Below are 24,753 nucleotides of genomic sequence, written 5' to 3' on the forward strand. Positions count from 1 at the left end.
TTTGCAAAATGCTGTGTATGGCCCCATCTGCGGCAGCCTACCCACAAAGAGAGGGGTCAGCCCTGCCTGTGTGCCCACCGAAGGTGGGACCGGCCTGCGCCAGATCCATCAGCAGAATAAAAGCACATTTGGTCCTTTGTTTGAACCTAAACTGTCTGATCTCCCCAAAGAGCACGATTAAGGGGTGGGGGGAAGCCCTCAAACCTTTCTGCAGTTATTATATTTACGTCTACCGTTTCTTATTTTACTGCTTTTATATTTTAAACAATGGATTTTGTTATTGTCATTACTACTCTCCAATGCATCAGGTCATGGCCCCACAGGCTGTCTTAATTAAAATAAACTCTGCTTTGCGTTGCAAACAGCAACCCAGATTATTAAAAGTGCAAGAATACTGAAGTCCTGTCTCATTTCTCACCTCTAATGCAGGACTGGAATCACTTTATTTTCAACCAGATTCACCTTCTGGCACTCAGTCCTCGTGTCTCTGGGATCACAACGCAGGCAGGGAGCAGTTAATTAAAATATCAGCTCTCTGTCATTTTCTTCCTTTTCTTTTTCACATCCGATAACCTTTTCTATTAATCTCCCATGTTATACACCTTCCTTCTATCAATTCTCTATTAAAAATTCATTGAGGCTTCCGCCATAAATTGTCAGCGGTGCATTAAAATGTAAAATAAATAAATACCTCCCTTTTAGACAATGGGGAGGACACAGGTTCATTTTATGGTTTCACCTGGCTCAGAAATAGCCAAGCAAAATTAATTGTTCCCCCGAGACCCATTTCCTTTGCCGTAAGCAGCACAGGCAGCTCCGCTCACATCTCTTCAAAATGAACATAAACAAACAAGAGTAACTAGTCGCAGCTTCCCCCTGCCTCTGCTCCTCGGGGGGCAAACTGATACCTGGAACAAGAAGAGAGAAGGCTACTGAAGCATACACAGAGCCTTTCATCTTCTCCCCTGCTCGGATACATGGAGTGACACCAAAGAGACTGCATTTCTTTTGACTCTCGCTTGATTTGCCTTCGGTACCTGCTTTTCCTTCCTCACATCTGCAGCCGGACAGATACGGCAGGAGCTCCCGGGTGGAAGTCAGTGCCTGGGTGCCCACGGGGCTCGGCCTCCAGGCGGCTGAGTGCTGGTTTGGGCAGCTTGCCAAAGGAAAGCCGGCTTCGAAGGAATTCTTTCCTGCTTCTCTTCTCCCAAGAAGAGAGACAAGAGAGGAAATGAAGCCATGACAGAAACACAACCTAACACGCTGAATTTTAAACGAAATTGCATCAGACCAACACGGTCCCTCATTCTGTAAAATATCTTTTCCTTTTCCATTACTCACATTTCTTATCCTGAATTGCAGGTAAGGATTTAGGATTCATCCCTAGAGCAAATTAAAAAGAGAAATTGAGGAGGCTGGTTTAGAATACGAACGTTTACTGAAGGAATTCATTAAAAAAGTGATCACTGTATGACTGGAGGAAATAAATATAGACTGAAAAGAACATGTCTTGTACTGGCAAGGAGCAGGGTCTGGATGATCTTAAATATGATTTCTGACTTCAAAAATACCTGAAAGGTCAAATCCCTGACTCTAAAGCCAAACGGGTAACGCTAATTTAAGGGGTCCAGGATACTATCATCCTCTTTCCAATAAAACCGAAATCCTCTCTCCCAAAGCCGTCAGCCACTTCACTTCTTGCATCAGTTCCAGAGGCTTTATGAGACAGGAACATGTTTACACTCAGTATTTATAAGACACAAGGCCCTCAGTGATTCAGTTCCAGTTCATTTTCCCTGATTATTCCTCTTTTGCACATCGCTAATACTAAGCAATACACCACACTACTGTAGTTTTTGTTTGCTTGTTGGTTTGTTTTGCTGCTCCTAATTTCCCCAAACCAACACAGCTGAAGAGCAGAGTGAAAGTATTGTATTATCACCAACAGCTCTGCGAGCAAAGGTGGAGCTGCTGAACAGCAGCGGTGATGTAAAAGCACATACAACCTGCCTGTAAAAGGACAGGTAATTTTTAGATGAAGGGTTGTTCCAGCTCCGGGCTGTACACTCAAACAGGAAACCTGGCTGATGAGAGTCTTCTCGGGTGTTAACCCAAGGAGACCCTGTGGGCTCTGTCTTACCCTTCACTAACCACTGCCCAATTTCCACCACATCTGAAAAGAGGCAAAGGGAGTGAAAATTGAAAAAGTCTGCTCCTACAAGTTTCATAGACCTGGTAGCTGAGCAGAGAACAATCAAAATTACAGCCCCGCATGGGGAGATGAGGGCAGAACGTGGCCACCACACGTCCTGCTGGCAGCGGCCTGCAGGGGTGGTTCTGCTCCCGCACCTCATACCAACTGCAGCTCTACTGCACAGTAAATAAGGTGATTAGGGATTAAAAACATTCAAAACCCCCAGACACCAAGACCATTGAAAACTTCAGTTTCACTTGTTCTGCTGCCCTCGTCCCTTTACACAGACCCTGCTCTTATTTTACTTCTGAATCAAGAGCAGACTGCCTGTCAGCCGGACTCTGTTCTCATCTGCAGCCAGTATTCAGCCTTTTTGTGGAAAATGTTTTCACCCAGGCTGCTGTAAACATAGAATAAAATAAAAGGCCATCCAATGAAAGTTTTGCAGTGATTCTTCTGCAGAAGTAAAATAGCCCAGCCCTGTGAGAAAGGGAAGTTGACAGTAGGCCAGAAAGAGAAATTTAAATTCATAGGACAGGGTTTCATTTCACACTGGGAAACTTCAATAGCAACTTTGATCAGAGGCTTATCAGAGGCGCTGACAAGACCCCATGCGAGCAGAGAAGCAGCACGACACGGGTTCAGGGGCTCACCACAGCCCCGCGCCATCGCTCGGCCCCACAGGTGCCAACGGCGGCTCGAGCGTGAGGTAGGCCGCACACCGTTCCTAGGGCTCACTGCCATTCCTACGGACCTCAGTTAATTCAGTCTCCGTGAGAGGAATTCACCCCAATTGAACCATTTGCTTGTTGGAATGAGGTTTTTTTGTTACTGAGAAAAAGGTATCCAGCTTGAGAGAGACTCTGGGATACCCAACGCCTGGCAGCGAGCAGGTGCCTTTGGTTTGTAAGTCAGTCCACTCCTGACTGCAAACACAGGCACATGGCGTTGCAGATGACACTCCCAAAGAAGAATTTCCAGGGATACAGTAATTTTTTTTTTTTTTTTTTTTTTTAACATGTGGAGTTCACTGCAAGTCTCATGTGTACCCCAAACCCAGAAAAAAATCAGCAGGAGAATGACCACTTTGTAGTGCCCCTGCCCTTCAAAATAATCATCATCATCCTGTGGTCCCCAAATCTCTCACCAGGCTATATAGCCAAATGATGTCTTACTGTCGTAAGGAGATTTGAAAATCCTAACCCACATCTTAGAGCACTGTGGCCTGAATACTCTCAAGTCCTGCTGTAGACTCAAGTGGCATCGAGTTCACAAAGGAGGACTGTAACAACACATGCACGGCAATCCACCTCAGTGTGATCTCCTGGTGGTAGCGGGAGGGCAAACAGCAGCCCCATTCCTGCCTGACCCCACCAGCAACACCCATCGTGGCTGTAGGGTGGGCTGCAAGTGGCCCAGGAGGACTCGGCTGGCCCTTGCTGCCAGCCCCTTGGCACGGGAAATCCCAGAACGCGTTGCTTCGCTGTCACAAAGTGGCATGAGATAAGATCTGAGAGCTGAAATGTCAGGATATCCTCGCGGACTGTTGGATCTCTGTGTTTTTCAGACAACTAAGGACACCTTGAAGTAATGAAAGGGAATATTTAACCAATCGCTGAATCTGGCCACTTTTTTTTGACGCTGCCATCTCAGCAGGCAGTTACATTTACAGAGCAAGATGAATCGGATCACCTCAAACAGCCGGCGCTCTGACACAGACCACGTTCCCTTTGATACTCCACATGAAACCCATTTAAAACATCATCTCCCTGCGATTCCTGAACCAACCTCAGCAAACGGTGACCAACCTCCAGGGGTGCAGCCGGAGGCTTCAGGACTCCTTGACGCCCGTGTTAGAGCAACCAAATCAGAAACGTGCAGCTGCTGAGGCTAAGCTTGCCTCTCTGATCAACCAAATCAGATCAATTAGATTAAAAAGGCATAGGTGTCACTGGGATTTTCACTGCTATCAAAAGTACCAACTTTGTGCATTTTAAATGGTAACATGTACGCTCTGATTTCAAACTTTTTAAATGCAGTTTTATATTTACCATCGAGTTTAATGGGAGGAAAATGGCAGCACCTAATTGCTAGCTGTGAAAAGCTATGGAAAACACAGAATGCTACAATTGTATTTTGTCCTTCTGTATGAAAATAAAGTGACATCAACAAACAACTACATGACTTCATTGCTGTAATCAAGGTTAAACCCTGAAATTCTTTTCCCCAACCTTTCCTCAGGTCGCTGCCAGAATTTCAGACTTCAAGAAGGGGCTGTATGCTCAGGAGCTGCTCTGCTTCTTTCCAGATACACCAGTCGGTCTAATGAATGCTGTATCTGTCCCTACAAACTGTTTCACTAGTAGTAAGAATAGTAATTAAACTTTCTGTTAGTAATTCCAGAAGTGATTTCAAGCACAAAATGACACACGATCAGTGTGCTCCTTTGAGGACATTCAAGGTCTATATGGCATACAGCTTAGGCATGCCAGACAACTTCTCCTTGGGAGTTTGAAGGCTTCTGCAGGGCTTGGGCTTCATCTGGGGGAGCTTCGTGGCTGGGAATGAGCCTGCGAGCTGCCTGACTTCACAGGAACATCCACTACCTGAGATTGTCCTTCAGCTTTCTAAGTTTTCATTTTATTTTTTATGATCCATATGCAAAGCTCCAGTGATCTTTTAAACTGTATAAAAACAAGTTTTGTGACAGTTTTTTCATTGTTCTTCAGAAGCCCACACTAACTCAGTTCAAGTCTCTGGGGTTTAAAAGGAAAAAAGGCAAAGCAAAACCAAGCTCCCAACCTCCCCCTCCATTCTACCTGTAAAGTGGAAAATTGTGCTTCTGTTGAGGGTCAGATTTTCCTTTCAGCACCTTCTATACAAGACCAGCTTTGCTCAGAAATGGGCAGACAGTCACCTCTGGATGCCATCAGGCAGCCTCACCACAATGTGGCAAGTGACAAGGAGGCTGGCAAGTGTACAGACAGGGTCAGGCTTCAGAAAATGTCGTTTTTTATTACTACAATAAGATTATGTTAGGTAGCACTGCTCAAAGGACTATCAGAAAGCTTGCTCCTCCTGCTTAAGAGAGCAGAGAACATGACACAGAAAACACATGCACATCCTCAGTTACAGGGACACTGAGCCAATAAATGACAGGCCAAAAGTCGTGCAGGAATCCTGCAGTGTAGCCAAGGGGCTGCCCCACGTCTTTCAGCCCTGTCTGCTAGTGGAGTATCTCCAGACCGAGACAAAATTCCCTTGTCACAGAGGAAAGCAACAGCCATAGCTCTGAGTGGAAGTCGAGGGTGTTTCCAGAACTCCACCCAGCTGCACTCAGGACCTCTTCAAAGGTTTGGTATGTCCCAAGTTACCGCTTTGTTTCCAACTATTTCTTTGACTAAAGCTCATCCGGACTGACTCTGGCCGTCAGAAATGCCAGCTTTGTCTGCTGGCTTTTGTTTTGCTTCCTTTTAACAAGCAGCAAAACACTGTTGCAAGACGCAAGATCCTGGGTGGCACCTAACAACGAAGCCCATTTGCAAATTCCCCAAGAGCCATTTCACATTTTTCTGTCTGACCATTTCTTAGAATTAAACACTAGGGGCCATGTTTTACACCCTGATGAAAAACCACCGAAGTCCATGAATAATTATTGGCCTCGGTGATCTCTGCGCAAAGTTGGATGCAGATGTTTTTATGACACTCCATGATGCGTGCTCTTAATGTCGATTTTATAACCCTCAGCCTAAGTCAGTTATGTTCCTCAAGGAGGCACCGATAAATATTGCTGTTTTACAGGACAGCCACAGAGATGTGAAAATGTTCCTAGACAGAAAGGTGAAAACAGTAAAAACAAACAAAAAACCACCCCACGCAACTCCCCAGACTCTGAATCTTTGGTAGTGATCACAAGTGCTGGACTCTTCTGCCAGGCTGATCCCGTGCTGCAGTCCCTGGTGCTTGAAAACCCTTGATATCCCCAAATTATTCACAGCTATCACGCTCCATAGAAAGGTTGGCGTAGGGCATTTCTGAAGATCTTCAACCCCTGGCTGCACGTTTGCCACTTTGCTGCTGGAGTTTGCCCCTGCACAGCTGTCTGCGTTTTGCAGCCCTGGCTGCTCAGCCAACATGGGCTTCAGCAGCAGCAAGCTCCAGTGCCAGGAGCAGCGGTGACTCCAGCAGGCACTTCTGCTGCTGAAAGCACAGCAGCACGATTGCGGGCTGGACATCTCAAAAATTCCAGAAATTTCCTTAAAACAAAGCAAAACAAACAAACAAAAAAACAAACACAGAAGAAATACATACCATTTAAGCCCTGTTTTACAGGACTTGGCGCGGGTCCAGGCTGCATACTGTTACTGTGTGGAAAAACAGTAACCTGATATTTACACCTGCACGCTCCGTGTTTGCAAGCGCAGTAAAACACACACATATGACACTCCTATGAACAAGCATTATACATTCCCCAAACGTGTTAATTGCTAGCAGCCCAGATATCTGACCTGTGATATAGATTACCCGGCTCTAATGACACGCTGAAAACACTGCAGAATTCAATGCAAAACTCACAAACCATAACAAACTAGAGGAAAAAAAAAAAAAAAAAATAAAGTGAAGGCTCTTGAAGAGTCAGATCAATGACCTAAATCCCATACTCAAAGACTCAATCTTCTCAGAAGCAAAACGATCCCCTCTGCTTGTAGGAAATGAGGAGAGGAAACACGAGAAGAGCAACAGGTCTGGAGTAACAGAGAAAGCATCGCTGCCTCTGCACACAAATCGTGGTGGGTGGCTGGCAGGGAAAAGCTGTGCGGGAGATGCTGCTGCTGTGGGAATTACACCTACAGCAACACCTGATGCTGCTGCTCTGCCGCCAACAGCTGGGGAAATAAAGCGGGTACTTTGCTTGCTTCTGCTCTGTTTATTTACTAGAAGCTGATCACATTTTATGACACTTCTGCACACGATCCAGTTGCCTAAAATTGGATCAATGTTTGCTCTTTTTCTTCTCTCCCTACTTCAATCAATAAGTTGCACGATGAAAAAAAACACAACAAATACTCTATACAGTTAGAAAAACCCATACACCGTGTCTTACCTCTCAGGAAAGCTACTATACTCTAATTAAAATAGCCGGTGCACAGTTTTGGAAGAATAAATAGTCGATAACAGTGAAAGGAGAAGGGAATTTTCTAAAGACTTCATCCAGTGCTTTCAGCTTTCTCCTCTTTTTGTTTTGTGTCTAAGCAAAATCATGCCAGTTCTGGGAGTAAAAAAAAAAATAAATTCCTTGGACAATAAAAAGAAGTTTCTCTTTCTGAACATGCATTCATTGTCTTGAATTCTTTAACCACTTCAGAGAGTAAATATAGAAATGGAAAATGAAAAGCAATAAACAGTATGTAACAGAGGAAAAAACACACTAAGAAATGTGTGTCATAATAGACGTTACTTATGTTATATCAATAGGAACAGTATAAGAACCTGAATTAAGTGGACAGCAACACATCAGGATGTCCAAGATGATAAAAAATAATGTAGGCCCCAACTCTTAATGTTCACACAACCCAGAGCCACAGATGTGCGCGGGTGCTCCCTGGGCACATCCTTAGGCAGACACCTTTCTTACAGCTCTGTGCTACCTGCTCTCTAAAGACAACACGAATCACATCTGAGACCGTGGATTACTAATTCACCAGGAATTTTACTTTTTAAGAACACTGAATCACAGCTCGAGGAATTGTAGGGAATCACACACAAAAGCATTTCTGCAAACGTCTCCAAAGCCAGCATCGTTTCAGACTGAACAGCAGGTTCATCCTCTGATCCAAGTCTGTTACGGCGGAACGGTGCCAAACAAACGTCTATTAATATTCTGCCAGGAAGCACGAGCGGGTGGGCTCTTACATGGCTTGAAGTGAAGTGGTCAGGTCAGGAGCTGGCCATCGGTCACGCCGGTCCTCCGTTCAAGCACAAACCTCTTCACCCATCATCGCCTGCTGTCAAACGCTTTTGTGCATCGCAGTATTAAATGCGAGTGCCCCGGGGATGGGAAATGAATGGGCACAACATGGAGATTATGATGCGTGCAGCACTGCCCTTTAACCTGTTAACAAGTATGACCAAGCTCGCTTATTCTGGGCTCTCTAATAATCATCAAGGCAAGAAGACATCAACAGCTACTGTCACACTGACAGGGCCTTCAATGGCAAGCAGGGTTCAGAGGTCCGCAGGAAACACAAGAAGGCTTTGTCTTCTGATGGGAAGAACAAAGCTACCATGTGGTACAGAATCACACATGCAATTAGTCAGGAAAGTTAATTCAGGAGAAGCAGATGGTGGAACCAATGTCAACACTTCCCGTGGGCACGTTTCCCCTTACTCTGGGGCTGCTGTGAGCTGAGGTCATGGGGGAGCGGCAGGCAGCTTGCTGGTGACCCGGGCCACACCACTGACCATCGCCACCCTTCATCTGAGGCACCTGACTGCTCTCACCTCGACTGGGACAGCTCCTGGCTCTCAGACACCTCCTCCCCTCCATGTCCACAGGGCAGCATTAACCTCAGTGTGCCCAGAGGGAAAGCGAGGCAAGGAGACAGCCTTGATCCTGGTCCTGCTGGGAGATGCTGACGGGGAAAGGAATTAAAAACACTTCATGTGGCCCTTACACCGAGCCTCCCCTCTTTTTGCTCGATTCGCCAGCCAGTGAGATGCCAGCTGCCACAGGAAGCACTCCCACAGCCCGGCGATGGTTCACATCGCTCCAAATCGCTCTACCCATCTGCAAGGAGCAGCTGCTCCTCCCTCCGCTTCTCAGCCACCAGCCCTGCAAGCACGGGACGGGGCCGAAAGGCTTCTTGTTCGCTGCTGAATGCACAGGGAGTGTAAAACCCAAACCATAAGGACCAGAAATACAATAAGGAGACCCTGGGATTTGTATGACTTGGAGGTAACAGCTTTCAGACCGAGTCAGCTCCGCTGTTCTTGCCGGCCAGCACTGCAGAGTTCCCTCACCCCGTGCCTTGTGGATGCCAGCGGTACCCAGGTGAGGATGGCCGGAGCCTTCAGCTAAGTCACTTGATTAAAATGAAAAGAACAACCAGCAGTCAGACAAACCACACGTACGTTCCAGCCTCTACAGCTGCCAAACTGTGCAGCCCTCAGTCTGATCTCATTTTCTTCAGAGCTCCTGGCAACCCCTTCATTAAAAGGCATTATTTACAGCGTCCAGGGGCTCCCAACCCGGGGACGCGCCTGCTGGAATTTATGTGATTACGTGCAGTCGGTCCTGGCGACAGGCCCCGTCCTGCTCTTGTACTCTCCTGCTCCCACGCAGCTGCCCCTATCCCCATGGTCCATCCGTCTGTCCATCCATCCGTCCGTCCATCTACACAGCACTCGACTGCCATGGGAATGAGCAGGAGGCCACAAAGGAGCAGCGAGACGCTCACCGGAGATGGAGGAGTGGCGAGGCGATGGCGCAGGAAGGACCAAGACAAAGAGGAACCAATTTGCCGCTGCCTTTGCACACAAACAGCCCTCCCCCTTGTGCAGGGAGGCGCTGATGAAGAGATTTCCCTGCTGGAGAAAAGCAAAGCCCCTTCCAGCCGCGTGTAACCAGGCTAGGTGGATGGAGCCTCCTGCCTCTGGTCCAGCGCAGGCCATCATTAGCGGTTTGGGGTGATCCATCAGTAACGAGGTGAGCCACTGCCAGAAGCAAACCCAGAGGAAGCGTGGTTTAACTTCTTAATGAGCAATCCCCTGCCACTCGTACGGCAGCACCAGCTGCAGACAGATCCGCTCCACGTTCAGGAGGAGTTTTTCTTCTTCTACTCCATTATTAAGCAGTCACACTCATCAGCAATTCCCTTGACTTTGTGGGAAGAAAGCATTTTAAAACATACATTAGAAGGTATGACTGACAAGTATAACAAAGTCTGCAGTTCAAAGACAGGTTTCCGAAGGTGTTTTATGAGAATAAAGGAAATGAACTTCTATGGAACCAGGAACTTTTTACTGCTTAAGGAGTCCCACATGAACGCTGCCGAAAGATCAACTACCACAAGCCCAAGACATCTCCACAATCCTCACAATGCTTCCTACTACTTTTTTTCCATGCGTTTCTCAAAATTTATTTATTTTTTTTTATGAGGGCACTGACTTACCTGTGTCTTTAATGAGACATTAAAAGGAAAAACCTCCGCAAAAGTAAGCCACTATCAAAGCCTAACAGCTTTCTTCCAGCAATGCAAAAGTGGATTTGGGACATATTCTCCTGTGGTTCATTCACAATAGGACGGAAAGGAAAAAGCAGAGAACAGTTCTTGCATGATGCAGAAGCAGCTCTGCAGATTTCAGCCTGTAATTCCCAACACCCAGCCCGCCTGCACCGTGCCCTCAGCTGGTGTGCAGAGGCTTATCTGCTCCGCTTGCTGTACTCACTCTGCCTCAGATTAGCTCTAAAAGCTTCTTTTGCCGTAATGTATTGCAATGGTGCATTGGCATTACTTAACTCCAGCCTGAAATGTGCAGCAGAAGAGGAAATATTCACCATAAACCCAGCGCCACAGAAGTTTCTATGAATTTTAATTATCTTAAAGTCTGCTACACCACTTCCACTGGCAGTACCACGCGGCTACCGCAGCGGTGCAGCAACTGATCCGAGGTCCCAGCTAACCAGGATGCTCTAGGAACTAAAAGCAGCATCAGAAGCAAGAAGGGAAATTCAGGGGTGAGAACTTTGCCTCCAGCATGAGGAATACTATCCCCAAGGTCAGCATGTCAGAAATTAAGGAACAAACAGAGAAATCATTTTTGTATCTTCCCCCAAGCTGCTGTAATTAGCAGTGCAGGTAAAGACCCTGTGAAGGCTGCGGCTACGAGGCAGGGATGAAAGGTCTCGTAACAACCAAGCCCTGGCCAGCCCATCACCACCAGCACTGGGACTGGGGAGCACTAGCAGAATTTAACTTCCCCTCTGCAAATGGTTTCCAGTCACCTAACTGTTACCAAGACGACTCCAGCGAGCAGAATACCAATTACCTTCGGGTACCAAGGCAAACTCCAGCGCTGACCAGCCCTGCATGCAAATTTCAATCACAACCATTTAAGTGGCAACTGTGTAAACAGCAGAAACTATTAAACTATCACAGGAGTCAATGGTGCTATAGTCAGGAAAAATGTTACTGGAGGCGGCAACAAAACGGAGCAAAAGGAGGAGGAGACATAGACATAAAAAAGTTCAGCCTCGTAATTCACGAGTGCCAGGCAAGGGCTTCTCATTCCCTAGGAAACGTCACTTTTTTCTTTGACTTCTTCTTGTCCTGGATATCAACTGTAAACAAGTCCCAGTGTAGGGGCAAAGCTTTGTGTGCAAGAAAGTCAGGCGGCTTTGGGTGCTGAGAGGTGCCCGGGAATAAACCACACTGGAACCGTGCATCTCCATCAGTTAATTTCTGGGGAAAAAATAATATATATTTATATGTTTGCCTTTTGCCAAAGGCAATCTTAGAACTCAGAGTATTAAAGAAATGCTCTGGATGCAAAAACTGTTCTGCAAAAAAGCTGATAAACAAGGCACAGCAGTAGTTTTGATACCCGACTTTAAAATTCGGTAAATAGCTTCAGCAAATAAGACTGTAAGGATTTAGGCAACAGAACTAAGAAGTTTAAAAGCTGTGACAGGCCCAGAGATTAAAATCTGAGAACAAGGGGAGAAAAAACACAATCAAAGCTGAACTCTTCATTACAGCAGAAAAAACGTTTTATTATTATTATTTTTTTTTCTTTAATCCTGGCAGAGCATTTTTCACTGACAAGTCCCAAGCACTTTGCAGAGTTCCAGAACACTGGAAGCAGATTTTCAGAACTGGACCAGCAGTGTCCTTAATTTCAGGCACCTAACAGGTGCCCAAACGAAGCCCTGCATTTCCGAGGGAGCACGTGGAAGTGGCTCCTTCCTGAGAGCAAACAGTGGGGCAAGATGAATGAGGAAGGCAGAAAGGAGGTAAGTGAAACACACTGCTCAGCTACCAGGGCTTTGATAGCCATTTAACTTATGTTACATATATGGAATAAAAATAAATAAATCCTTAGGCTCCATATTGTTCCAGCAAGACTCCAGAAATCTGCCTGACAGGAGGTCCGGACCCCCTGGCACAGCTCTGCAGATCCCCCACACAAAGTAAACCCTGCTCAGAAGTCTCGCTGCCTGTCTACAGCTCAGATAGCTGCTTGGATGTTGCTAAGTGTTCACACACCTTTTTTTTCCTCTCTTACTGATACTTTATCAGATTCTTGGCTACAAGAGGATTTACTGATTGAAGTATCAGGAGCAAGCAGCTCAGCTGCAGGGACGCAAAGGGAAGCACTGTGAGCGTGACAGCTCTGCTCCACCTTTCCTTTTGGTGAGCTGAAGTCCGTTCTGCCAGATTAATAAAGTGCAGCTTTTAACCAACAATTCTCATTCTCCTGCCAGCTTAAATTACTGTCAGACAGTCTGTATGACCAGGCAGGAGCCTCTGTAAGACTATGATAACTTGCCTGGTTGGACTCTGGGCAGTTACAATCACTCGAGACATCGATTCCATGGAGGACACTGGATACACCACCCCCCTGGATTAGCCCTCTCCTTGCCCAGCTGGGAGCAATTGATTAAATCCTACAAGAATTTATCTCAAAAATCAAGAGACCTCTCTTCATGCCTGTGCATCACAAAAACTGCATGTTTAATGGTATATGAATGTTCAGAAAAATATTCCAATGTTTTGTGGAGCATACCATGTATTTTGCTGGCTGGCCTGAAAACACCGAAGTGGGCTAAGCAGAGAGCAGCAGGCCATGGCACACGCTCATCAGAAAGTCTTCGATGTTCTGGGTCAAATCCACGTCAGAGACTGAAAATCATTTAATAACGAATAAATATATAAATAAAATGGAGGTCACTGGATTTCAATTGGACACTGAAAGCAGCAGAATAGTTTCCCAAATATTTCCCCAAATTCTGGAGCTTTTGCCACTCACACAAGGAGCGAGGGAGAAGCAGTTGTGCCAGCACATGGTGATCATCATGACAGTAACGTTGGATCCGAATGACAAGAGAAAACACAAAGGGGTCTAACTGCCATGCTGGGCTCCATGAGCACAGCAGCACGTGGAGTTTAAGGAACATGAGAGCAGGCAAGGGGCACTCCCAGACAGCCATCGGTCCTAGTGACAAGGAGCTGAACCCACTGTGCCACACACACCAGCCTCCCCCTGCGAATCCTGCAGCTCCTCTAGTCCGTGGCTTATCTTGTGTTATCTCCAGAGCTGGGCGAGTTGAGCGTTGGTTTTGGAACAAATTTGCTGAGCAATCAACCCTTCCTTGGCGGTGACGTTATCTTTAAAAATAACACAAAGCCTGGAGATGCAGAACTGCAGTCTCCCAAAAGATCACTTCCAACCACTCATTAATGTCAGAAGCTGCCCACTGAGCGGATGAGCCTAACCAGAGCCAGGTGCAATTACCACATTGGGCTTTCAAGGGGCTGAATATCTCAATCAGCAGGATATTCAAAACCTGCCAATAGCTCTCACCATCTTTTTGTCTTTGAATCAATCTGGCAGCTCACTGAGGTTATAAACATCAGAACTTTACTGGGTCTTTCAGAACTTGACTTCCCTTTCTCTTGAAACAAAGAGCACTTCAAACCAAGTTTTAAGTTTATGCCAGGCAGTACGGTTTGGACACATCTCTCACTTTCATCAATCTCACTTACGCCTGGTTTCACAGGACACCACACATTACAGCAGTACTGAGTCTAAATGGAAAGCTCGTAACCACACAAGCTCCCAGGCAGATGCAGCTGAGTGCCCTGCCATGCTCTGCTGCAGTTCCTGGCCAGTGAAGTGAGTCTCCACCAGAGCTCCTGGCTGCCTAGAATATGGGAAAAGAAACTAGAAATAGCTCCAATATCAATCTGCATTCAGAAATCAGAAGTGCTTTACTGTTGTAGTGAGCGCAACAAGCAGCTGAGAGCTGAGGAGCTTGCCTTCCCACTTGTTCAACAGCCTCAGACCATAAAATCTGAAGTCTCTGCTCCTGAGGAGAAAACATGCTGTCGAGTAATTAGCTGGAGTCCTTCTTGGAGTTTCTGAAGTACTAAAGCCAAAATAAAAAATAATGGTTTCAACGTTGTCTTGAATAAAAGATCAACATAAAATCTGCTGTGAGAGCACTCCTCATATTCGGGGCAGCCAAGTGCGTGCTGCCAGGCGGCACTGAAGCCAAAGCGGTGCAGTAATGAAACGCTCAGCAGTGCGCGATGCAGGGACGTGGAAGGAGTCCAGCCAGATCACCTCTCACCCTACAACGGTGAGTTCTTCACCCCCAGGACCACAGACCGAAGGCGTGATGGATGCGGGACGTTTCGCATCCCCTCTGCAAGTCAGTAAGTGAAAAGCCAACATCAAACATGGAATAAATACAGCAGGAAAATTCTGAAGGCCAAAGTTTCTCCAAACGGCCGTACGTGTAATTATCTTCTTCCTTGACACAGCAGCCACTGCCCAGCAGGTATTTTCTCTTTTGATGGACAGAGACACTTGTACGCCCAGCAGAAGCAGGTAACAGACTGATCCATCCTCCCCGCTCTGCCTGGGGCTTTTCACTTGGAGAGAGGTGGAAGGGAGGAGTGGGCTGGCACAATAATTATCAGAAAGGGAAGGGGCACACGCATGAATGCACACAACCTTGCAAACTTTCTTTCTCTCGAGAGAATAAGCATTTCAAGGCTGTGAGGCTGCCAACACATTGCACAGCAAAGCCACTTACAATGTTTTAAGTACGGCAGCTCCTTTCCCCTACCTTGTGAAGAACGTCCTGCTTCTCACAGAGCTGGCCCTGTTCTGGTCTTTTTTTTTCTCCTTTCTTGGCCCTAGGCGTGTGGCAGCTCGTTACGAAGATAACATTTCACTTAGCTCCTGGGTCAGCCAGGTCCTGTCATACCACTCAATTGGCAGGTGAATTTTAAATGGGTCAGAACTGATAGTAAGCTGTTAAAATGAGAATAAGCTGATTGTCCCTGGGAATAGGAAAGCACAGAAGGGACTTTCAGAGTATTTGTGTCTGCAGATAACCTCGGTTATGTAATTGAGCTGCCTTACACTGATACCCCATGGAAGCAAGTAAGCCAAGGCTTGGTTGAATAGCTGTCACCAAGGGGTAAACGTGGTGAAAATGTGTTCAGTGCCTTGGAAAACTTAAGGAACCTCAGGCTGTAAGGACCTCTGGGCCCTCTACCCACATCAGACCCCTGGCAGGGCAGGGCTGTGCCCCTGCATATGCAGGGCAGGGGCCTCACATGGTCCCTGCAAGGCTGCTGCAGAGCTAACGAGGACAAGCCACATGTCTAAGGCTGCAACACATGACAGTGCCCAAATCCAAATTAAGGACTGCTAAAAGTGGACCTGTGGTTTGCTGGCAGTTCCCCGAAGACTATATTCAACTCCTCTACTGCCACGTGCAGCACGTACAAAGGTACAAAGCTATTTTGGAGAGAGATAGATCTATCTATAAGCAGTCGCTTAAAGGTCTTCAAGCTCCTACCTGTTTTCTGGGAAATCACAGAAACCAAGTCCTTTACCCTTCTGTATTACCTTGACTCCAGCTCCAATAAAATGCAGGCTCAAGGTTTAAATCAAGCCCTCATTGTCCTCTCCACAGGTCATCCCACGCCCAACAGAGACCAGCCACCAGTATTTCTAACAGAAACGACGACGGCTACTGCCTGCTGAGAGGCTACCAGGCAAAACTGTGTCCTTTCCAGAAAACTTAATTGACCTAAATCCAGGTCAGAGGACAGCGCCCTCCTGCTTCCCCAAGCCACACTGTGCTTCCCAAGACAACCCAGAAGAGCTTTACTAATGGGTTAACCTAAACTTCTAAATAGCAGAGAAATAGAAATCTGCTCTGCAATTATTTCAGTTTCAGGCCTGTCCTCAGAGACTCAATATTACCTAAAACCTAATAAAGCATTCTGAGCAAACACCCGCATACAAAATTACAATTCGAAATATTTTTTTCCATAGCCATCAATAAGAGACCACTTAAATTTGATTTATGTAAACATAAAATTGTGGAAAACATGCAGCCTACAGGGATATTTCCATCCCGTTCCCAACCACCACCTTGAAAAGTCTATTTTTTTCTGCTTTATATGAATTCATTCTTAAAGCAGAATGTTTTTATCAGTTTTTATTAGTTGTTTTCATTGCTGTTTCTCAGTGTGATGTTACTGCACTACTTGCCATGCTGCAGAATCTTTTCATGCAGCAATGAGGCTGTCTGGGGAAAGCTTCACTCTGCAGCTTAGTTCACTGAGCTTATTATTAGCTTACATTTCGGTGATCACCTTTTAATCATCAGTAACGTTTTCATAACAAGAAAATTGAAAAAAATAACAATAAACAATAAAAAACTGCCCTCTAACCACTGCACTGCCCCCATGGTCTCTCCCCTCCGAGAACCCAGGGGTCCCAAGGAAGAAATCCCAGCAGGAGGAGGAACAACAAAGCACACCCACCCCAACCCACCGCTCTGCTCTTCTGGTGCCATGTGTTGCCACCTCCAAGACGCAGAGGTTGGAAGGATGGATTGGAGCCAGCCTCCACGTTCCTCCTGTACTTTTCCTTAACAGGATTTGTATAACCTGCTGGTGGAAACACTGCTCTCTGCAGGGACAAACCTCCTGGCGAGGAGCTACACCCCAGGTGCCTGAGCTGAGCGCTCTGCTGACAGCCAGATGCATTTGGCAGCCCGCACGTGTCCCAGCTGGATGCTCCACGGTGCTGGACAGAAGCAGGGTGAGATGTCATGCCTGCACTGCAGCGCTTTGCCATCTATATTATGACAAGATAATAAATCAAGAATGTCGTAACATCACATTCAAACAGTGACAATGCTTTCTACCCACCCCCCAGGCACCTATATATCACAACCCATCTTCCAGAACGTGTCTGTCTGTAATTTTACAGATTTGAAAGGTCAAAACTTTAACTACATTTACTTTAATGCTATTCATATATTATTAAAACCTTTTAGGAATCATCTGCTTGCTCCAGGCCGTCCCACAGGGCTGGCCAGCAAGGGCATGCTAGCTGGGGAATTATTATGTATTCCATGTCAAGGACAACAATTCAAAGTCGAGCATAGAGGAGAGAGATGCTAAGTAAGGCAGTGCCTTAATATTTCTAGTTTAGCTCTAAAATAACCTGTTTTTAAGTTCATGTGTATTATAAACCCAACACTGGAATCTGTTATTTGAACACCACAGCCCTTTATCCAAAAGTTTTAGGATGCTCTAGAAACCTTCCCACACGACCTGTGAAGAACTGACAAGGAATCGATCCACCTGCACACGAAATTCATCAGCTTCTAACCTATTTGTGAGCGGCCAAAGCACCGATCCGCCTATGGAGATGAAATAACACTGCACTCATCTGAAACTCTGAGTAAGATTAATCCCAAACAGCCAGGCCTCTCTCCTCCTCCAGCTCTGTGTTGGAGACCTAACACCTGCCACAGCTTTACACCCTCTTTGCCTGGGGAAAAGGATGAGAAAAAACAAACATTTAACAGCAATTCCTGAAGCAATAATTTTTTTTTGAGACTTCCTTTGAAGATTACTAACTAGTTCATTCCCGATTAGTTTGAAAGACTGAATTGAAAACAGCAGAAGGCAGCATGGCAAATTGTATGTTGAGTTTAACCAAAAAAACAGTGCCAACTTTTCAGGCGGTGCCTTATCCTAACAGCAGCACAGCTGCTCACAGGTACAAAGCTCTGATTTACTTACAAGCACATAGGTGGTCACTCTTTATAATGCTCAGGTATCTGATACTGCTTACTGATTCAGTGTTTTTCAGTATTTCCTAAAATTATCCTTTAAAGTCAAGTGGACAAGAAGAGCAAAATTACGACCCCAAGATGCATATAGGACATGTAGAGAAATCTCTTTCTCCGCAAGGCTCCCATACCTTCCAGCACCCTGCTAGGCAATTCAGCAGGGCCATCCTCTTACAAGCAGAAACTTGTGCTCTTCCTTGAATTTCCAAACCTCACTCAAATGGTGGCACACAAAGTAAGTCACTACTGAGGGCGTGGGGCTACATGTCTTCACGACACCCCATTAAAAACTTTATTGGGGTCTTACAAGTCATGCTAGCATGTCACCCTTAGGCAGCACTGGAGGCAGTAGGTGGCTTGATTTTTAACAATACAACCAAACACAAGCAACGCATTTCATTGTTAAAAATTACTTTTAAAAAGAGCTGCCAGAAGCCTCAGCCTAGTGCTCATGGCAGCAGGTATTTGAGCAAAGGAATCAATTCCACTGGAAATCTGGAGCAATCCTGGGAGACCTGAGCTTCGTGCTTCGAGCCTAGTGCTTCCTCGCCCCCTTCAATGGGCACCCAGTGGTGTGGTGCTGAAGGACAAGGGCAGCCAGGTCCAGGTGCAGCAGCGGGCAGTGTTTGTGAAAACAGTATCTGAAGCAGTTTTCAGACCACACAGAATATTTGACCGTCCTCTCTTTCATTTGAGATTGCAGACAGGAATTCTGCTCCTCAATAAGAAAACCTTTCTGACAGCAGCGAAGAATTGGGAAGCAGCTGGTACGCCTTCCCCGACCCTAAGCCCAAGGGAGCAATAGCCACCGCTCGGTAAGCTGACCTTTTGACTGGGTGTTGCTTGAATTACTCTGGCACATTCACCTTTTCAACCCATCTCTTGCTTTCGTTTCATCTTAATTTATTGCCTATTTCACCAATGTGCTCCTCTGGTGACCTGCATATAAACAAGTCACTTAGACAAATCAACAAGCAGCAAGTCTGTCTCTTGGTTCAAACAGCTCTGTACTTATCCTGACATCTGCATAGCATTTTGGATTAAAGTCTCTCATTTCAGATAACATCAGGTAAGACCTGGGATACATTTCCTTCCCATTTGCCTTGCAACGTCTGTAAAAATCAATCACAAAATAAATAAAACCATTACTTTATAGTGCTGGCTGTTTTTCTCTGTTTGGAATAAAAGACCTCAGCATCACAGCACGTGGAGCCACCCTAACAGCCATGAGGACATCATAAACCCCCTTCACTGCTCCATCACAGGTCTGCTTCTAATGGCACAGCTGAGGTTTCTCTAAAGCCTTAAAGCTCCAAAAGCAGTTTATTTCTTCATGTCACTTGAGATGTCATTTTCCTGGAAACACCTCCTACACCAATGACAAAGCCAAGCACACCGGAATCATTCCACCCCGAAGAACAACCTCCCCTTTTAAGGCTGGCATCGAAAGCAGTGACTGAACTGCCCCCTTTAGCTCCCAGGGCATCCTGAGCGTTGGGTTGATGGACACCTCACCAGCAACGGCTGCTGCTAGCAGAAATGATGTCTCCACTTCCATGTTCTAAGTATTAGTATCAATTATGAATTCTTGTACACTTGCAACACTTCGTGTTCGTTCAGCTGTACTTGGAAAGCAGGAATTTGATCATTAATCTGGAATCAAATTCATAGCCATGTATTTACTGTAAAGAAAGACAGCAAAATATGGTACCAAAGGAATGAAATCAAGCAAATAAATGTTTTACAGAAAAGACCAGACCAGCAAAATCATCTAGCCTTTTTGAGGCACAGGAGCTCATGTTTGGAACTACTCACTTCTCTCCTTTCCCCTGCACAGAGCACACAGTGCACGCTTGTGGTTATGTATGTACTGGGAGTTCTGATGTTGTACATGGCAGTGAGCATCTGAGTCTAAAATACGACCCAAATAGCTACAATAAATAAAACGCACTGAATTTCAGAGTCTGTTAGGGTGCACATACAGACCGTCTCAGGTTGTAGGTGAAACACAGAGGAAGCTTCTGTGGTCTGTTACCTCCTTTTGCATAATGAAGAACATTTGCTCAATGGTAGAGCACCTCAGCACATGATGAACAAACGTACTGGTGAATCTCCACTGACTTCAGCGAGTTTTATTAGATCTAGATCTCAGACTTGCAGAAGTGTGAACAAAATACAAATCTTGTGGTCTAGGTCCACGCAAGCAGCCCACAGAGTCCCTGCTCTTATCTGACTCACATCTCACCAACTTTAACTGAATCACTTGGCCTCTCTTCATGGTTTCCCATCTTTCATGTGGAACATTAATGCGTACTTCACAACCCTGGTTAAAAAAAAAACACACGCAACATTATTTAAAGTTTGCACAGTGCTTTGAAGATGAAAAGGACCATGTTTTGTGACTAACAGAGCTTCAACACAGAGATGTGGTTTATTTTTGCTCAGGAAATTTCTGCCATTTAGTTCTGTTTGAAGAACTTATTTATCTGAAGAAAAATCTACTGTATATATATAAAAAGTATTGTATTTAATAACATCTAAAAAGAAGAAAGAAAAAAAAAAAAGGAAACCTGGCACAACAGGAACAGATCCTAGACATTCCATGCTGGCAGGACCAGAAAGCTGCATTGTCTCTCCAAGGCCCCCTGGAGGTTTACGGGATCCCTGGAGCAATCCTACACATCCATGACACAAATCAGAGCTGGCAATTGTACTGCATCAAAACTCTGAGGCTCCTAAGCTTTAAGAAAGCTTGACTTCCTCCCATTTCATGCTTACGGCAGTAATGTAATAGTCCTTGCCAGCACAGTCAGAACCTCACCTACCGGTACCCAGAAAGGCTTCGTCTAGACGAGCAGTTCTTGCTCTTTTGGCAGGTTCCACTTCAACTAAGCTGTGTCTTCACTTATCACTGTAATACAGAGAGCACACATTGCAGGACATGACCAAAAGGAAGAGCTTGTAGGCTTTGACTTCTTGCTGATCGAAGCTCCTGAAGACATATAAAAGCTGGGACCTGGAGAAAGGAGGTGATGTGGATCTAGGCTCGCCTGTTGTTTTCACATGCTGCCCCATTCCTGCTGCACTAACTGCCAACTTTGTGCTACTCGCGCAAAATATGACATCGTGATTTTGTTTTTTCCTTTCTTTTGAAGTGGGGGGTTGCTTTTGTTTTGTTTAATTTGTTGTGGCTGCTGGCATGTGCGAGGAGAGCAGCATCCCAGTTACAACAGCCTCGGAAGCAGGACTCATTGTGTTGTGACGGGTTGCTCAGGGCTCTCTCTACATTTTTCCATTTCCTTGGCAGAGCTGCAAGCTGTACAATGTCAGAAGACAAATTACAGAGGCATTTACTCAGTTCTGGGGCTTGTCGTTTGCTATTCAGCCTTGACCGAACTGGCATGATGTACTGAGTGTGCTCCACTGCTTGTGGGACAATTTTCTTGGCACTGCCAAGAGACCTGTTGTCATTTTTGGACAAATGCACTGGGCTAAACCTATCTAAATATTTTAGGTCACAGCCCTAGTCAGGGCAAACCACCGCAGCTTCACAGGAATCAGAGCTGTTCCCATTCACTGCTGCTGAGGATCCAGTCCTTTAACCCTGGGCAAGTTCAAGAACAGGAGTTTTAAGACAAAGCACAATTTCTTCATGGTTAATTTCTGCAGAAGCTTTCAAAGAGTCATGACTAAAGCTTCCAACACCATCACCAACCAGCACAGGTCATACAAAAGCACTGCTTTAACTTTGCCAGCCCATCGGTAATAACAGCACGCATTACGTGCCGTTACCAGCTTTATCTGCAGAATTGCCCTCAAGTCAGCCACCGTACAAGCCACACCAGGGCAGGTTTACCTCGGAAGCCCACTTCGTATCCAGTAATCTGAGTGTCTCTCACACCTCATGGGGTGTTAATTCTCCTTCAACTGTGACACTTTGAGCTCTTGTCTCCCTGAGGCACGTAACCTCCCTGGCCACCTCTCCCTGCTGGGTCGGGGGTCTCCTGTTTCATCGGAGGTATCAGCCAAAGCTCCTGAGCTGGCTGAGAAAGGACAACCCCAAGCAAAATCCCTTCAGCTTTAGTAGTGAAGAACAAAGAAATAAGGGAGCTTCAGTCTAGATGCCACAGTGCCTCCCAGCACTAAAAAAATGCTTTTGAGAACAAGACGTATTTTAGGACACAAACAAGGTAGCCGGTGGAGCCCTGAATGCCACTCTAGAGAAGGTTTAGGTGAGAAAGGAAATGAGAGGTACATTTATGGAGATGAAATGGATCAGCTCCACTGTGGCATGTGCAGTTCTACAAATCTCAATTTATCTGTGCTCCCTTAGAGCAGCCTTGTGTTCATACCCACGTACAGAAATCCCATCAGGCATGCAGCCCTGATGCCAGGAAAATATATTTCCTTAAATATGCAGCACTATCTATTATTCACTTAAAAGCCTTTCCTAATATGCTATAAGGTTCTGGAAATTATTCTTTAAACTATTTAATTCGTTAAATGGTTGGGATACTTTCCATTCCTTGCTTAAACAAAGAGTTCATCCAGTGGTTTTGCTTTAATGATTATTTGTATAAGGTATTAAGTTGACTAGTAATAGACATTGCAAAGAGAAAAGATATATATTGACTAAATTTATATTAGTTAAACGAGGCTTCTGCACCAAACACGGAAACATAACGCAATTCTGCCTCCTTTTACCACCACTTTGATGGATGGTGATGTTAGCTAACAGGGGTATCACGGAGGAGGAAGAGCCGTGCATTAGCACAACACAGCGGTGCATAAAGGCTTCAAAACCGGCCGCATTCCTGGGTGTGGAAGCAAGGAGGAAGAGCTGATCTTAGGGAGGTGGAAAAGGCATTACAGGTTATAAGAAGAAACAGTCGAGCTGGGGATTCACAGTCAGGATAATGACCATGGGCTTTTTTCTCCCAGGCTGCTGCCTGTACATGGAGAGGCTCAAAACTAGCAGTGTTCTCATCATCCCTAAAGCCCTCCGTAATACCAGTGTAAGAACTCCTTTAAATCACTCTGATCGTGCAGGGATTAGGCCAGAACTCAGCTTTAGGCAAGCTCTCCTCCTCTCCTGCCCCCCCTCAGCACCCCCATGTGCCTGGCTCATTCAGTCCCTGCGTCCTGTCCCACACCAGCAGGGCCACAGCTCTGGGGCAGCGATGACCCTCACCACAGGTCTGCGCAAAGCCCTCAGCTCCAGGCTCCCAATTCTTCGTGCCTGTTCCCTCAGGAGCTGCCTCCATGAAAATTAACAGTTATTAATGACCAACGGATGTATGTGGTTCCTAGACCCCATGTGTACGTGCATGTACTTACACGTTTGTAAGAAAAAGACCAAGAAGAACACTCTGATATTTTCTTTGCTGGGACGCAGCCACTGGAGACATTTCTATTTGGGTAGCACCAAGCCAACAGAAGAATTGATGCAAACATGCCAACCCTTTTCAGTTTTAATCCTTTTCCCAACTCTTTTTTTTCTAATACACAGTGTCATTTTGCACCTAAGTGAACCCTAGCAATGTCATGGAGTTGTTGTTGCAGAAAATGTTAAAGTCTGAATCATAGAGTTTGGAAGTGCTAAGGATCAAAAGCTAGAGAACTGCACTACTGACTCAGAGCTCAGAAAATGGTTCCCAAGACTTAAGGAAGCCCAGGAGGACCATGACAGTATAACATGAACAAGGATGCTTTCCGAATTATCTGAAGGAAAACTGCTAGAAGCCCAAAGTGTGGAGACCCTGAGTCTCTGGCTGAATGAATCTAACGTCTGGGATGTCTTCTCATCCCATGAGGAAAGCAGGAGGAAAAAAATCCTGCTTTCTAGGAAATGAGAGCTGGAAACTTAGATGAATTATGCTGTTTTACAATCTCCAATGTGTCTTTCAAGGGCCCTTCGCATTGTCACTGCCCTGAGACAGGGACCATCACTTCTGTGCCCTGCATACCCACAGTGAATAGCACCCAGGGCCAGCCGGCCTCCCCCATCAGCTATGTGCATATATCCCCGGCCCAAAGTCACATTTTCTTATCAGAGCCTATTTTCCTTCAGGCTAAATCCTTCACCATCTTTTCTCTGGCTCTCGCCGTATGTAAATGTCAAAGGGTCACACACAAATCAGGGAGATGGAAAGGAACGAGGACAGAAACATCTAACCAGGGCAGTGCTGCCTGCACGGCCCTAGACCAGAGGTGTTTTCCTCTTTGCTGTCTTTCAGCATAACGAGAGAAGCACTGTGCAAATGCATGGCCACGAGCAAGGAGATCCTGAGATGTAAAAGGATTTTAATGACTGGCTTTTACCAGGACTATGATTTGCTTGCAGCACCCATCTTCTTTGGGATAATGTTGCATCTTTTCCCTGGCACAGAGAAGGAAGGCTGCTGATCTGGATTCACTGAAACTCCCCAAGTACAGATTGGTTGCCTCCAAATCTTTGAATTGGAAGAGAACATTTTCCTAGCGGCTATTCAGGTACATAAAAGAGCAGAGTTAGGCTTCCACACTTGTATATATCCCTCTCCCTAAAAAAATCTTGTAGGACCCCCCACACCATTTGGGTATTTGGATTTCTATCCCTAATCACCATCTGTTTCCATGAGTGGCACGCATACAGAGCCCAGAAAGTTTCGTTTAGCAGTCACTGAGG

The 24,753-nt window shown here is 45.8% G+C and overlaps 1 protein-coding gene across 4 annotated transcripts in view; it reads right to left on the reverse strand.

Moving 5' to 3' along the window:
- The window catches only part of LRP8 (LDL receptor related protein 8), a gene marked incomplete at its 5' end in the record, with an annotated part of 168,799 nt that overhangs the window by 71,077 nt on the left and 72,969 nt on the right, over positions 1–24,753 (reverse strand). The window contains one exon of one of the 4 annotated variants that reach the window (XM_084528449.1): positions 8,696–10,073. The exons of 2 other annotated variants lie outside the window; for them this stretch is intronic. In XM_084528449.1, the coding sequence (XP_084384575.1) occupies positions 8,696–8,741 (46 nt within the window). Of the gene's footprint in view, positions 1–6,505; positions 6,552–8,695; positions 10,074–24,753 lie in introns of those variants that run through there. One more of the 4 variants, XM_084528450.1, reaches the window with a different exon arrangement.

This window comes from Aythya ferina (assembly GCF_964211825.1).
Source record: "Aythya ferina genome assembly, chromosome: 8".
NCBI lineage: Eukaryota > Metazoa > Chordata > Aves > Anseriformes > Anatidae > Aythya > Aythya ferina.